Source organism: Haliotis rufescens, unplaced genomic scaffold (genome assembly GCF_023055435.1).
Source record: "Haliotis rufescens isolate VD_foot unplaced genomic scaffold, xgHalRufe1.0.p SCAF_4, whole genome shotgun sequence".
NCBI classification, from domain to species: domain Eukaryota; kingdom Metazoa; phylum Mollusca; class Gastropoda; order Lepetellida; family Haliotidae; genus Haliotis; species Haliotis rufescens.
In genome coordinates, this window is record NW_025964112.1 from 3,952,475 (window position 1) to 3,969,994 (window position 17,520).

Here is a 17,520-nt window from a genome sequence, read left to right on the forward strand (position 1 = left end):
TCGCCTTGATAATCCCCAGACATGGTGGAAAACCTTTTGTGTAAGGTCACATTATTTATGAGTAGTTAGCAGTACATGGAACGACGTCACTTATGGCAATGGTGTTATGTATTAATGCGCCATTGCGATCATGAGAATATACAAAATGCATCGATCCGATGCTAAAAAGGTGCGATTTTAGGGTGTGTAAGAAACAGATTACTGTACTCGTGCCTGTCAGATACCATTGATCTTACAACTCGTTGTTACAAAGCGTATCTAGCTCGCTTTCCCTCGTTAGATACGTTTTGAAACGACTCGTTGTAAGATCAATGGTATATGATAGACACTCGTGTAGTAATCTCTATATATGTATTGATTCAAGGAAACTACAGGAAAGTGGTAGAATGCAGCCTTCAGAATAGGGACTGACGTTAATATACATATTTATGTATTGATTCAAGGAAACTACAGGAAAGTGGTAGAATGCAGCCTTCTGACGTTTACATCCATATTATTTCTAAACGTCAGACAACATTTTACAAACATGTTTATTATTGTATCGTTAATGGTGCTCTATTTAATTCCAACAGATTGCGTATGGCTATGACGTCCCTATGTATACACAAACAAAGGCTGGAACAAACCTTATTAATTAGAATAAATAACCATATATTAACTCCAAGCATTATGTGCTGATTTCGTAACAGTATTTTCATTTAATTTTAGAAATAGGATTACAAAAACACATCCCTAATGCAAGTGAACGCAGTGCGTTTTGCATTCGTAAAGTTTCACATCATAACCTTCACACCATTCTCCCGTTACATAAATGACACTGAAGCCATTGAGTCAGTATTAAGAGAGAAACTGATAGCAATTCATTGCAATGCATGGGTTACAAAATACGCAGCGTTTGCAGGAAATATCTAGTTTGTTGTAATGGATAGTAAACAGTGACAGTTGTTTCTTCGCCTTGTGTTGCCAATGAACTCATGACCTCACTGATGTGGTGACAACACACTAACACGTCCGTGTCGGCAATATAACCCAGTTATATAAACGAGTATAACCCATACCCCGTGGATAAATCTATGAAATATAGGATAAATCTATGAAATATAGGATAAATCTATGAACGTTAGGATACATCAATAAAATGTAGGATACATCTATAAAATGTAGGATACATCTTTGAAATATAGGACAAATCTATGAAATATAGGACAAATCTATGAAGTATAGGATAAATCTTTGAAATATAGGATAAATCTATGAAATAAAGGATAAATCTATGAAATATAGGACAAACCTATGAAGTATAGGATAAATCTTTGAAATATAGGATGAATCTATGAAATATAGGATAAATCTATGAAATATAGGATAAATCTATGAAATATAATATGAATCTATGAAATATAGAACACATCTATGAAACATAGGATAAGCCTATGAAATGTAGGATAAATCTATCAAATATATGATTCATCTCTCAAATACAGCATAAATCTATAAAATAAATAATGAATCTATCAAATATAGCATAAATCTATAAAAAATATAATGAATCTATCAAATATAGCATAAATCTATGAAATAAAGCATCCATCTATGAAATATCACTAAACCTATGAAACATAGAGATACATCTATGAAATGTCGGTAAGCCTATGAAATATAGGATAAATCTACGAAGTATAGGATAAATCTATGAAATATAGGAAACATCTACGAAATAATGACAAATCTATGACATTTAGGATGGATCTAAGAAATGTAGGATAAATCTATGAAATATGGGATACATCAATTAAAGATGGGATACATCTAAGGAAGATCGCTAAACCTATGAAATATAGCATAAATCTATGAAATATAGGATAAATCTATGAAATATTAAGATAAATCTATCCGTGCCATGTATGCACAACATGTATGTTTAACATTATTGCACACACGCTAGAAAACAAAGACAACATTTTCACACTTTTGTAATAATAAATGCATCGAAGTTAAAAAATAGTTTACTTTAACACAAACGTAAAGAAGTGCAAATTGGCGCTAAAATGTTACGTGTGTTTCAAGCTTATGTCATATGGACCTCGTTCACTAGCTTTGATAAATTTGGGCTATAATGTTCCCTCGTGCGAAGGATCAGAACACTTTCAGACCGCCAACTCACCTTCACCCGATGGCTTTGCTTCAGCCACGATACAGTGAAACAATCTGTCCTCACCGAAGCCATCTCTCTTCAGAACTAAAATATATTATTATTATCATAATTTGATGTCATGTAGACGATCTAACAATTATGTTTATTTTTACAAGCTGTAATTAGTCTAGGACAAAACTGGGAAACTCTGTGTGTGTGTGTGTGTGTGTGTGTGTGTCTATGTGTCTTCCTCTGTGTGTGTGTGTGTGTGTGTGTGTGTGTGTGTGTGTGTGTGTGTGTGTGTGTGTGTGTGTGTGTGTGTGTGTGTGTGTGTGTGTGTGTGTGTGTGTGTGTGTGTCTTCCTCTGTGTCTGTGTGTGTGTGTGTCTGTGTGTGTGTGTGTCTGTGTAGGCGGCATCTGCCGCTGTAGATTTTACGTTTGCTTCGCTAATATACCTGAGTATGAGGTCAGCGTTGTCTGTGTCAGAGATTCTGCCACAATAATCCAAATTTGATCCAAACTTCTACGGAACAAAGTCTCTGTGCTCAAAAAGTTTGAACTGGTCGAATTGGAGAAATGTTTAAAGCTTGACATCAAATCATGTAGGGTTAAGGCCAATTTCAAGGAAAAAATATTTAGACACACCTGTTTGAGGAAGACATTTTCTCAGCGGATGCTTTGGCTTTAAATGCAGAAAAAAACTGATATTTTGCCTTTAAAGAGACTAGAAATGGTAAGAGAAATATGGACATGGCAATGGGCAAGTGGAAGCCAGCAAGGTAATTGCACCGGCAAAGATCAAAGCAATAAGTCCCAAGCACCTGGCAGATAGGTTCCCTGTTCACGGTTCATGGCTGGCTGTTGTCTCCTGATGTCAATGGCTTCTTGTAGTTTTCTTTGTCGCCAGTTGTTGTTGTTGGTAGACAGGACTTTGGTGGCTTCCCGCATGATGTTATTGTCTTGGTTCTTCAGGATGTGTTCGGGAAAAGCGGATTTCAGGTCGAGTTTGTTAACAGAGGCCTGATGTTCTTTGAGTCTGGTGTTGAGGGGTCTGAGGGTTTCTCCAATGTACTTGTGGCCACAGTTGCAGGGAATCTGGTATATATATCCTCGGGGGGTGGGACTTATGCTGCTTGTGCCTCTGCCATTGGCTTGTAGATGGGTCTTGATGGACCTGCCGCTAGAGAAGGTGACATCTATGTGGGCTTTGTTCTTGATGAGGCGGGAAATCTGATGAGTGACAGGGCCTTGGTAGGGTATGGTGATTCTGATGGGCGATGGAGCTGGTGCCTGGGCCCCGGGTCGGCGTTCTTGAGGGTCTTGCGGATGGTTTTGGAGACTAGGTGGGCAGGACTGCTGTTGAGGGAGGTGAAGGTTTCCTTGAGATGATCCAGTTCACTGTTGAGGGCATCCGGGTGGCAAATGGATTTGGCACGTCGGGTGAGGGTGGCAATGATGGTTTGTTTTATCTGTGCTTGTATTAATTGGTTCCTGATAAATCATCCCTTCACGATTTAGTTCTAAATATGTTCATGTATATCTGCTTTCTTTGTATGTCTGTTGTCAAACAAAAAATACAACGTTCAATTGCAAGTATCTTTATACAGTCATCATACATTCATGTTACGTCAGTTGTTGTATTGATACTCTGTGTACTACAATATTTGTTAATCAACTTATGTCCATGTAGCTCATGTGTAAATGGGTCAGTGGACTTTCATGCAATAAACCATTGAATTGAATTGAATTGAATTGAATTGAATTGAATAGTTGTTTGCTATCCTCAGTATGAAGGTAGGTTAGTCGTATAATGAACTCTGCTTCTTCGTGTAAAGGCTGGATATTGTGCCCCAGTTCCTTGTCCAGAGTAACTGGACCATCCCGCACCTTGACTACTTTACTGCTCTCATAGGTTCCATAGCAACAGCTTTTAGCCAATAGCATGGGGGGTATATGGTCACATGACATGGGTCAGGGCCACCATGGAACCTCTAAATGTTTCAGCAGCCAATTTCTGTATGCTCTGCCTTGGCATTACATCTCCATCCTTGTATGTGGATTTTGTTTTAGGTAAGAGCACCAGTTCCCCCAGACTGCAACTAGGCCTATTGTATGCAATTGTAGGTAACTCCAATGCATAGGTATTTCGTTAGCATGATTAAGACTCGTGATTTCATTAACAAGTGTTTGGTCACTGTGGTCAGTCATTCTTGCTGTGCCAAATCAATCAAAGCACCCTGGTACAATCTGAAAGTATTTAGTGGCAAACCCGCCCACTGGCGACTCTTGACCTCTGCACTGGGATGCACATCTTATCTTTTGGTTATGTTCGGCTATCCTCAGCACTCTTCAGCACTCTTCCGGTTGCATTACAAAATGGCTGCACCGGATGTGAACATGTCCTTGCCATGTGACCACATGGCCCCAGGTGATTGGCTAAAAGCTGTTGCTGTGGAATCCATAGAACCCGTACCTTGAGCCCCCTAGTTTACAATTTGTAAAAAGCCGGGTATTCAGAACTGGGGCAAAATATCCACCCTCTACATATATTTACAAATCATTGTTGCATTTACGCTTACTGATGTACTGTCTAATGTGCTCCCCCAACACGTCTATACGAAGAGTAACACCACACATGAACCTGTTCAACACACTTTGAACGATGTGTGTAAGGAACATTCGTCACTCCACACATGACTGAACACGGAATTCCTGAATGGGGTGTTCTGTCTGCACGTTACTGTTTGTTTACTGTGTCTGTGGCTACAACAGATCTCATGGCATTAACATCAAGCCTGTACACCAGCCAACCTTCGCCCTTAGACATTTCCACACCTCCCAACTTCTTGTAGAACTTTATTGCCTTTACGTTCCAATCGTGGACTATCCACTCTACTTTCCTGCATCCCTTCTCTAGGGCAACCTGAAGGATGAAGAAGACATTATGATGTTAACAAGTCAAGCACGATGCCCAGAGATCCTATGTCCCCGCTTCCCTGCGACCTTAATAACCCGAATGAAATAAATACCAAGGGGGAAATAGCCATATATAACTCACTGAAACAGACTGCTTTATTTCCTGGAATTATTCTTATTCACGTCAGTGGGTTTAACTTATCATAGAAAGTGTTAAACATTTGTACATTATGTACACATTTTTTGCTTTCCTCCACAATAAGCTGGCACGATGTGATATCACTGAAGTGATAACACAAGTGACCATGCAACTAACCAAAGAAAAAGTTCAACCTTGGAATGATAAATGTTAGAGTTGACCTTCCCCTTCCATGTCATGACATTGTATGTTAGGTGGTACATTAGGAATAAAGTGTTGACGTTTGTGTTAGCTCATCGCTGAGAAAACACAATGCAGAGATAGTGGGGGCGTAGTTCATGAAGCACACTGAGATAATACACATATCATTCAGCAGTGTGTCTACAGTCAGTAAGTGAGTATGGTTTTACGCCGTCTTTAGCAATATTCCAGCAACATCACGGCGGGGGACACAAGATATGGGCTTCACACATTGTACCCGTGTCGGGAATCGAACCCGGTTCTTTGGCGTGACGAGCGAACGCTTCAACCACTAGGCTACCCGACCGCCCCCAGTACGTCTACAGTTAAAGTGAGTAAGCTGTATTGCATTTTATGGCTTCATTGTCTTCTTGGAGTCGTTTTGACTACGTAGGCGATTTTTGAGCTGATACATGAATACATCCCAGATATCTACTTGAGCCTAACGTGATTATGTTGCCGACGTTTATCTGTTTGTTGACAAACCAAAGATCGATTATAATTAAGGTGAATCAGGGACTCACATACGATCGTAGGGTCATGGACAAAAGGACGCAACTGCGAATCGCAGTACATAAGATACTGAGCCATGGACACCTCCCTATTTGATGGGTCAGTATCTGCGGCTTGGATAATTTTATAACAATTTGTACTTGCGTGTGCGTACATTTCAGTCACCGTTGGTTATTTACTCGCAATAATTGTGTAACACGTCACGGATGCAGTACGGTGTTGAAGTTGAAGGTGTCTGCCATTACTGTTACCTTGGTGGCATGGGCCCACAGTGCCGAGCCCGTTCCTTGCGACCTGTAGGTTTGACGAACATAAAAATCCTCTACAGTCATCATTCGGCCTGTGGGGGTGCTGTACGCCCAGAAGTACAACAAGTACCCTACCAGTGCTGGCTCAGCTGAAATCAGGCAAAGTATATCAATTATGCAGTGATATGAAAGTGATACAAAGGCGTGATTGAGTGAGCATAGTCCAGCAATATCACGATGGGGGGGCACCTGAAATGGACTTCACACAATTAACCCATGTGGGGAATAGAACCGAGGTCTTAAACGTGACTCTTTAAGCACTAGGCTACCCTAGCGCCCCACAACGACGTGAGATACCACGGATACCTAGTGTTTATCAAGGACGAAATAGTCAAGACTCAAGTTGCACAACACCAAAGCTGGGCTCACGTGAACGTCGGTGAGAAAACAAATAACGCCGCTTTAAACATGTTTTGAATAAGAAAACGATTTCGGACAAGGAGGCAATGTTTTGAGTAATAACATAACATCTAAATTAAAGATATATTTCTCGTTGAAAGATCCCCACAGATGAGTGGTATGCATATATCTGTAAACAGGTTCACGGGGTGACACTGTTGTGAGAAGAGTGAAAAGAGTGTGAGTGAGTGAGTGAGTGAGTGAGTATGGTTTTACGCCGCTGTTATCAATATTCCAGCAATATCACGGTGGGGAACACCAGAAATAGGCTTCACACATTGTATCCATGTCAAGAATCGAACCCGGGTTTTCGGCGTGACGAGCGAACGCTTTAACCACTAGGCTACCCGACCGCCTCTAAGATCAAAGTGCTATTGGGCCGAAGGTAAATGTCCCAGCACGGTCAGAGTCTGTGAAGTGTTTATGCGCATGTTCAAGTAGCATGTGTGGACAAAGTCCTGCTTTGAAGTCAAGGTGAGTGTCGGGGTAATATAATCAGAGTCAATGTCATGGCAAAAGCAGTTCAGCATGACTAATATTGGGACAGTGATAAGTCCCTGTCACACTTTCGTTGTGACCATGCATATGCTCTGGGAATAGTGTGCTTAGTTCATTTACTTATGGCCATTTCAGGTAGACTTTGATACCACGTCGAACTTCAGATTGATATCTAATCTCAAGGGTTTTACTCAGTGCAGCCTTAAAACAACTTAAGTTAACATTGCTTGATATCAGCAATCATATTTACTGTGAACATATTGTAAACTAGATAACCAAAGGTACGGAAGCTCACCTTTCCTCAGAGATAGATAACGAAACTTGATTTGCTGAACCAGCTACATATCATGTTGCATAAACTTTAAGAACATACAACCCAACACTTGCATGATATGAGTTTCATTACTATTTTGCATTACTCTGAACATTGTCTCCATCATAGTATAGTCACATTAACCTTAAAACAATTGAAACCATAAGATGGTAAGTTCCAGTCAAATGTGTGTGTGTAAACAGACACATCGGAAATCTAAGAATACTAACCTAGGAATACTGAGGCTAGATTCAGATCATTACATTGAAAGGGTGTAATCCAACATTACACCTTTTCAAACGGGGACCTTGTAAACACTGAAATATAGTGAGTGAGTGAGTTGTGTTTAACGCCGCATTTAACAGTATTTCAGTTACATCACGGCGGGAGGAAGCCCGAAGTGATGCAGGCCTCAGACGTTTACCACTTCGGTGAAACCCACAAGCACGGGTATGGTGCTGAGAAACCTAGAAACATAATCGCGGCGAACCGGGGTTCGAACCCACAATCATAGGTTTCTGCCGTGCCCAAGGGACGCAACTGTGAACAGCGAATCGCGGCCACTTAGACGACAGTCAAGAAATATATATATATATATATACCTAAACTGCCGAGGAAAAGAAAACTCACCAACCAAGATTGTTTGTTCCTAAAATCAAAACAGGTCCGATGTCAAGGATTTTGAATTTACATGTATTTTCAACATCATTAGAAGTTATGTCATGAGAATCAAGTTGGCAAAACATGAACCATGTTGTAGTTTGAGATGCATCAGTTGTGCGGATAAAGGGTTTGTTGTGGTGTATGCAAGAGTGGGGGCTGTTGCAAGGCTGTTGCCTTTTTGCATCCCTGTTGACAATTATTGGACCATTCGAAAGGCTTGTCTTTTCAGAAGGATGCCAGATGCCAGAAAAGCGTGCTACAAATTTGCGATAATACGAGGCCATACCTAAGAAATTACCCCCGTCATGGACATTTTTAGGGAGTGGAATCTGTGTGAGTGAATCTATTTTTGAAGGATTGACATATAGATTGCTGAGGATATGCCGAAGATATGCCCTAAGTAAATAGGTAACCTTTGTTTTAACACAAATATACATTTGCTTGGTTTTAGAGTGAGTCCTTCTTCTTTGGCCTTTTAGTATACTGTCTTGTGGTGATTCAAATGTTTTGAAACGTTTTAGAAACTATTATAATGTCATCTACATACACTCTTAAAAAAAGAAACGCACAGATAGATCTTTAGTAAATTTATTGTACCTAATAAAGTCGATACATTTAATTTAATATCATAGATACAAATATGAAATTGTGGAGCTCGATAGTCACATGTTGTCGTTACACAAAGGCATTGACAACTGTTCATTGTCATGTCAAATCAGGCCAAAAGGTTACACTGAACTCAGTATCTCGGGTGACTGCCACAGGTGTACTGTATACTTGTACGTTCAAAATTGTCATTATTTTAAAAATGTTTTTGAGAACAAAAGCTCCACAACGTTCTGGGATATTGTTATAATGCAAACCACTTAAATAGGTCTTATTAACTTCATTTATACCTTCATTCAGAATCTTAGTAATTGAAAAGTATATTCCTCCAGTAGTTTTGAGTACAAACATGTGAAGACGACCGGTTTTCTGTCAATTTTAAAGAAACTTCACATTGGGGTTTTGCTTCACATGGTTTTGTAAATAATTGTCTTTTATTGGAAAAAATGCTTTATTATACTCCTATTTCCATTGCTCTGTTTTACAATCACCCATATTTGTACAGTTATGTTTTAGTGAAGAGTGAGAACCTGTTAACATTCTTACCATAGTTTGAAATGTGCAATAAAGAAAAATCTCAGCTAAATATGAAAGTAAACTCTTTCTCACCTTCTCCCGACGGTTTCTCTTCGGCCACGATACATTGAAAGAATTTGTCTTCACCGAAGCCATCGTTCTTCACAGCTGAAAAGGAACCTCTAGACATAAGTGATATTAAACCAATAAAAATATTCTAAATATCATAAAATTTATACAAAAGAACTTTAGGCGTTCGTCCATATCATCATTTTCCAAGCCAGCAGACTATGTTTAAACTTGACGTAAACATCAACCTCGAAAAAGTCCTTATTTGTCAAGTTTACAGTGTCGGTTGAGTTTGCTAAATTTCAATTAGCTATGTCTATATATAAAATCTTACCCGAGTGTCTTTTGATATCAAATTTATCATCACGAGAGAGAGAGAGAGAGAGAGAGAGAAAGAGAAAGAGAGAGAGAGAGAGAGAGAGAGAGAGAGTGTGTGTGTGTGTGTGTGTGTGTGTGTGTGTGTGTGTGTGGCTGCTTGTAAGCGTTTTTTATTTAAAGTGTGAATTATGGTCAATGCCCCACGTTTGTGTTCCCTACAACACCCACAACAAACATGTCTCATGTTAAATCTGACAAGGGTGAGTTGCTAAAAGTGCGTATGCAAAATGCTGGACAATATGGGGGACAGATGTTTTAGCAAGCAAGCCCAATAGGGGTTGCACTTAGGAGTTGCACTTAGGAGTTGCTATAGGAACTCACCCTCCTCCTCCAGCGTCATGCGGTCCAGGCCCTTGAGATGTTCTTGGAGTTCCTTTAAATATTCAAAGAGTATTAGATCAATTGAATAATGTCCTTGATAATGTCAGTGTAAAAGATCTTCTGTTCGTTCCACTGACTAATAACAGAAATACATCAGTGTAATGTCAGCATATGCTTGGGGGGAAGTGAAGGGAATTCAGCATTCAAACATGTGTGGGGCACTTTCACCGCTACCAGGAGAAATGCAGCAGGGCGTTCCAATGTATTAATTACACTCATGGGCAGTGATAGTTAATGATAATCTCCTGCTGAGATGTGTGTGTGTGTGTGTGTGTGTGTGTGTGTGTGTGTGTGTGTGTGTGTGACAGAGAGAGAGAAAGAGAGAGAGAGAGAGAGAGAGAGAGAGAGAGACAGAGACAGAGAGACAGAGACAGAGAGGGTGCGATTGATGGATGTTACATAAAGAAACATCAATTAGTCGAGCGGGACGGTAATTGGAGGTTAAAAAGCAGATCAACTGTGATTCTCTTAAGCTAGCAAATATATAATGCGATTTCCCAGGAACATGGGGCCTTTTGGTCACCAGGAATATCCACAGATATCGGGTGTTCTCAATGGGCGACCTGGTAGATTGTGTGTCATCAAAGGGTTGGTCTTTTGACTGACTGTAGCGTAGAACACACTCATTCATTTACTTGTATGGGGAATTGAATGTTCATCGTGATTGTTATTGGTGAACACGTAATAACTAAGGCTTTATGAGCCGTAGCTCTACTGGTATGATGAAAATATTTTTTTAATATACTCATGCTTATTCTTTCTGATTAATCCAGTTAAAAACAGAAAGATTGTAGAAGTGTTGAAATTTAACGTATCCACTAAATCGATTGATAAAATCTTACGAACAGCTTCTGACAGAACTCAGAACAATTCATATTATGAGTGTGTATCTTATGAACGCTATCTCTTCTGCCTCCTTTCTGGCGAACCGTTCCAACAAATACAGCTGTATGTACGCCGGTCCTCAACCGTCTGGGGGTTTACTCGACTTAACCCATGCTATATGTATATGTGAAAACAAGGGTATTCAAATAAGAGCATAACTGATGAATGTTACTAATAATTGTGCATAAATGTTATTTCTTAAAAGCAAAAGTAAATTGATATTGAACATATGTTCTTGTCCTCAGTATAAAATTCAAATGCATGACATTTGTATCAGTGATATTATCTACCAGAGACTAAACGTTTTGTTATATGCTTCAGTGTGAAAGGCGTAGTTTTCTGAACTTGAGAACAGAGATATTTTCATTGCAGTGAACATAACACTTGATATTTCACTGCAGTGAATATAACACTATTGTCATACAAGAGTTACCGCCCCTTAAACTGTCTCCCTTTATCGTAAGTGTCTAGCCCGTACACCAAACTGTTGCCGTCCTTTTTACCTTTAAGTTAGTTCCACATTGACAAAGCAAAACAATTTTTTGAGTTAATATCACTTCTTGCCATTTGTTATTTTCTCGAAAATATTTCTTTTTGAAACATAAATTTGTAAATTTCTCATTTAACTCGTCAATCGAGACTGTTCGTTTCGCCATTTCTGTTATTTAACCAGCGTGTATTCTTTCTCTTCCAACACCGGTCTCCTGGTTTCAAGAATATTTTTTGTTAAAGTTGATTTTGTATATAATCATATCTAAAGGTATGATAAAGAATTTTCGTGACCCTAATATTTTTTTATACTTTTGTTTATATTGTGTAAAATTTGGCAAACACAAAAACTACTTTTTACGTCGCAAACACAAGGGTGGTGAACTGTCCCTGTGTGTTAGGTAGTAAGAACCTACTTTTCAAGGTTTTACAGTTTCAATGAAATAATTTAATTTTCCTCTATAGACATCTACACGAAAAGAATATAATAAATAGGATATTCCATATGTCGAGAAACATGATATTTCACTCGACAAATGAAATATCCTCTATATCTTTACTAAATATATCTGCATAAAAATGTGTTTCTGAAGTCATCGATTTTACCAGAGACAATATACACATACATGTATTTTGTATATGTATATGTTTTTACGATCCGTCACAAGTTGCATGACAGCAGCCTTGTGTTTCAGCAGTTTAAATTACTGCTCTTGATATTGTTCATTAAAATTTTATACAAATGACAATATGCAGGTAATATGGGAGGATGGCTTTAGAACGGTAACAGGTGTTAATGTATATCTGACATATATTACGTGACATAAATACGACTTAGCAGTACATATCAGTTGCTAATATGTAAGGGAAACATTTAATTAATAAATCCAACAGTTCTGCTTTTAAGTCTTTTTTCATTGAAAGTAAATTAAAAAAATACAGTTGTTCGGAATACAATGTAGCATTCTGGTAGAAAATTATGAATAGACATACCTCAATTCCAAACAATATGAGAAACCCATGTCTGTATATTTTATCTGGCAATATATACCAAGGTCACGTTTTACAAAGATGAGTTGTGAAAGCTTGCAATTTTCATTTCCAGTTTGATATTAGTGATAATCTATTTCCTACACTTTAGGCGTTCCTAAGCATTGCGCTTTCCTAATCATATTGACAAATATTCTCATTGTTATCATACTGTCAGTTAATGAGAAATGCGCGTGATAGTTTACAGCAGTTGCTACGTGTTAGATCACGTAAGTGCTGTAAATAAAAGTGACAAAAGAAATTCCAAAAGCATCACCACTAAGTCTAGTAAACGATTCGCGAACTCGCACATGCACAGGAAGGCATGGACAAGGTATTAAACAATCCGCATGCGTAGAGCGGTTGAATTCAGCACTTCCGCTCGGCGCTTAGGCTTGTAATCTAACGCGCTAGAACTGACCAATGAAATCAGAGAAATAGACACGCCGGTAGACGCTGTTGCTTGATTGACAATGTCAAGAAAGGGGATGACGAGCTTGATAACATCATTCTCTCGCAGTAAATTCCGATGTCAAATAACAACGTTATTTGTAGGGAAAACGATGGTGAGAAAGCGTCCAAAAACGTCGCTTTTTCGTCCAATGAACATATTCGAAAGAAGGACTCTTCGTGTTTGCAGTGCACATTCCCGTTATGAACCATGCTAGCGTCATCTTTCAACACAATGCCAGCCCCCACAGAGCACGTTACAATAGCAGCTCACCCCGTCTCTGTATTGCTGGATTTTTTAAACCGACAGGGCACCCATGGAGCGAGTTTGATCACTGGTGCGACAGGGCCATCCTGAACCACACCCACTGCAACAGCTTCACATTAACTACAGGCCACTTGTGATTCTCAGTTCATCCAAGGGTAGTTCTTGACGCTAATGGCAGACACACGAGAAATTCGTGTCCTTGACATTAAACCATATTCATTATAAAATCGTCATATTGAGGACGTGTCCACTGTTATCCTGTTTTCAGTATGCCGTCGTTCGTCAAGTGTTACATGTGCTGTAATTGTGTGGTTACATACTTCCCATGCGGAACCTCTGGTAATGTGTTTTCCGTTGAGTAGGGGCACGGGTTGCCCAGTCGTGTAAGGCACCGCAATTCTCTGTGCGTCCCTTGGACACGCTAGCAACCTATGACCCTGGGTTCGAATCCCGGTTCGCCCCGATGTTTCTAGGTTTGTCAGCACCATACCCGTGCTCGTGGTAAAGTGGTAAACGTCTGAGACCTGCATCACTTTACTCTCACATCAAGGTGGCACCCAGTGGTATAACTGAAATACTGTTCAAAGCGGCGTTAAACTCAACTCACTCACTCACTCCCTTTAAGGCGCACATATAATTAACATCTCGGGGTGTGCAAATAGAATTTAGTGCACCTGTCGTGGATATGTGTCTACCCCATGAGGTAGGTGATATAGAGCACAAAGATTAATGGCAGGCGAGATCCCAAGCCGCATTGAGTTGTCAGGTAGGTAAATACCAAGGTGATCCGCACTGACAATCTAATGTCTCGATGCAAACGAGGTACAATCACAGTTGTCACCACTTGTTCTATTCAATTCAATTCCGAAACCCGCCATTCGGTCAATCACTTTAAAAATCTCACCTTTATCATTAGGAATATCTCGCTACAATCTTCAACTCGGGCATCTCTGATAATATAGTCCGCCATTATACTGAGTCTAGAAATTCAACTGAGTCAACACAGGGATATGTGACCTACCAGGTCGCGTGGAGTGGCAGTCTATGTAACACAGTAAGACGCCGCGAAAAGAAAACAACTCAGTGGCTTTTGGTGAGCAAGTAGAGTCATTTATTACCCACGTGGTGAAGATAAGGTGGTAAGATACTCAATCCGTACGTCACACGTGTGTCGTACAAGGTTGACCTTGTTTTATCCGTTTTGATTGGATAACCGTGACCTCTGTCACACCGGGACTACTTTTTTCATTCATAAAAAATCGCGAGACGTCATTCATTTTGAAACTACAAGGCAGAACTGAAGAAATAAATGAGAACGAGAGATATTTACAAACACTTTATTAAACCAAACAAAATAGTCATACGCATCAAATTCGGTTTGCATTATATATAAGTTATGCATGGAGCTTCTACAGACATTATATAATCGAGCTATATCCATTTACAATGTACGACTACCGATCAATAGAGCGAGGGTCCCCATGAGCGTGACGCACCCGACCACTTTCGCAACTTTCAATTTGATTTAACGTCAAAGGATAAGCATGGTGAAATGAAGTCTGTTTAAACTATCCTGACAGATATTTAGACTTACTTGGGATGGTCCGGTTGTGCCACAAGTGTCCCCTTCGAAGGGTATTTTGTGGCGCTGTTACGGGAGGTGTTGTTCATAAATGAACGTACACGACTGCACGACCAAGATCATTAAAAGTGAACAGTTCTGATACAAATAATTCGAAAACTACGTGGAAGTGTGCCTGACTTCTGATTTTGTGGCCCCAAACATCCCAAATGTGAACAATAACATTCCCTATCTCTAACTAAAACGCTGTGAGTAGGCCTAGATCACGGTTGTCTTTTCTTATTCCGGTGGTGACCTTGCCCTTCGATCGTTCGAAGCTGTCACTGACATGCAAGTAGACTTGAGTTTGTTGATTTTCACGTCTTCAGTACAGTTCACATGAATGTCTCAGGCGAACACTCGGATTTCCCTCTTCCAAAATGGTACGAACATGATATAAATTCAGCTGATAGATCAAAGAAACCGAACCATTTTGATTGCACAGACGGGACACCGGCAGTGCGAGTGACCGACTGTTAGTCCGATATTCATATCGAGGCGCTAGTGTGACTTTTCAAATTTTCATAAAGGTGTCCTTCGTACTAACAACATGGCGCTTGAATTACCGTAGTTGAAGAATGTCTTCCAAAAGGATCTTGAGCGTCGGTGCTGTTTTGTTTGCAAACACAACTGCAGGCGCGTGTTGTTAATGCGTATGCATAGAAATGTCAACAATGCCCATATTTGGGCATATATCAATATTCATGCGCAACCAGATTTTGCAACGGGTTTCAGTTTGGTCTGTCAACGAACGAAAGTTGTTATGTATTTACACTTGAATGTATATTTAACGTAGGTAATAAATAAAATACCACACTCATTCTCGTTAGATACCATTTTTACGTAACTCGTGAACTTTCTATGTTATCTGACCTCGCTTCCGCTCGGTCAGATACCATAGAAAGTCCACTCGTTTCGTAAAAATGGTATCTAACGAGAATGAGTGTAGTATTCTCTATGTACAGACCTACAGTTGTGCCCATGTATTTATCATCCAAAACTGGCTCCCACAGGAGATAACGCTGGCGTGAGATCAAGCGATATCTACACTGCAGATATCGCTGCAATGAAATTGCATCACAATGCTTTGCAGACCATTGTGACGTCATTGTAAGCATGACATCACAATCAAATGACATCACTAATGGCTCTGCTACTGAAGCTGTTAGCAGTACTTTTTACACTTAAAGGGCAAGTTCACACGGAAATGAAACTATTTTTCTTGTACTTTATCCACATTAAAAGTGTTAACCTAGAAGTGTCAAAGACAAAAATATAAAAATATCACAATTAATTAACATATTTTTCGCATTAAAACGATTTATATTTTTCACATTTACCAAGTGTTCTATTTCCACAACAAAAACACCATGGCTTATGCCCCTTGCAATATGACGTCATTGGTGCCAAATGATAAACATTATGACGTCATCATGCTTTGTTAGAGCCGCTTCACGTGGTGTAGGTCCAGGTGTGTGATTCTAGCGTCTCAGATGCCAGCCAGCATAGTGTTATGCTGAGTCACCACTGCGCCGGAGTGTGTCGTAGGCCATGGTGTTTTACCGCAAACTGGTACTTGATATCTTTTGCGTTGAGAATAGACAGGGACCCAGTTGAATTGGCACCAATTACGTCATAATCTAAGGGGGATAACTCAGGCCTGTTTAGCTCGAAAAGCGAAGGCCTCATAACGGCATATCATTTTCACACTATTGTGAGCTTCCTACGTTCACTGTGAAAAAAATGAGTGTATATTTTCAAACACAGATACTAATTAATTCTAAAATTACGTTTTGTTTAGAAAAAGAAAGAAAGTGATTTTTGCGTGTACACTTCCCCTTTAAGACACTGCTTATTACTGTCTACAAACTGAAAAAATTGGAAGAATGATGTTGGATGATAAATAAAATCTCACCCTCGTGTCTTTTAAAATCAAATATATCAACACTCGTAGATAAAAGTGGAAAAAATCCTCGGCAAGCCTCGGAGTTTTCCCACTTTTATCAACTCATGATGATATATTTGATATCGAAAGACACTCTGGTGAGATTCTCTATATCTTACAGTTGTGTCAATGTTTATCCTACAGATGTGCCCATGTATATCTTACAGTTGTGTCCATGTATATCTTACAGTTGTGTCAATGTATATCCCACAGATGTGCCCATGTATATCTTACAGTTGTGTCCATGTATATCTTACAGTTGTGTCAATGTATATCCTACAGTGGTGCCCATGTATATCCTACAGTTGTGCCCATGTATATCTCACAATTGTGCCAATGTATATCTTACAGTTGAGTCCATGTGTACCCTACAGTTGTGTCCATGTATATCTTTCAGGTGTGTCCATGTATATTCTACAGTTGTGTCCATGTATATCCTACAGATGTGCCCATGTATATCTTACCGTTGTGTCATTTATATCCTACAGTTGTCTCCATGTATATATTGCAGTTGTGTCCATGTATATCCTACAGTTGTGTCCATGTATATCCTACAGTTGTGTCCATGTTTATCCTACAGTTGTGTAGTATTCTTATATCATTAATGTGACTTAAGCGGTATAGCAGGTAAAATGAGTGCGAGGAACTAAGCACACATGGTAAAATCAGCCTCTGTTGCCCCGAGTTATCTCAATGCTAGGATGCAAAACGTCCTTTCTTGAACATTCCCTAAACCTGGCAGCTAAAACTGCTTCATTTA

The 17,520-nt window shown here is 39.5% G+C and overlaps 1 protein-coding gene across 1 annotated transcript; it reads right to left on the reverse strand.

The window, feature by feature from the left end:
* Positions 1-4,467: 4,467 nt before the first annotated feature.
* LOC124149882 (thialysine N-epsilon-acetyltransferase-like) lies at positions 4,468-14,274 on the reverse strand. Its single transcript, XM_046521711.2, has 5 exons — positions 14,099-14,274; positions 10,014-10,065; positions 9,339-9,413; positions 6,194-6,339; positions 4,468-5,057 (listed from the first exon to the last, which is right to left on the reverse strand). Exons 1-5 carry the CDS (start codon positions 14,162-14,164, stop codon positions 4,872-4,874), a joined length of 525 nt encoding a protein of 174 aa, XP_046377667.1. The 5' UTR covers positions 14,165-14,274; the 3' UTR covers positions 4,468-4,871.
* Positions 14,275-17,520: the final 3,246 nt, after the last annotated feature.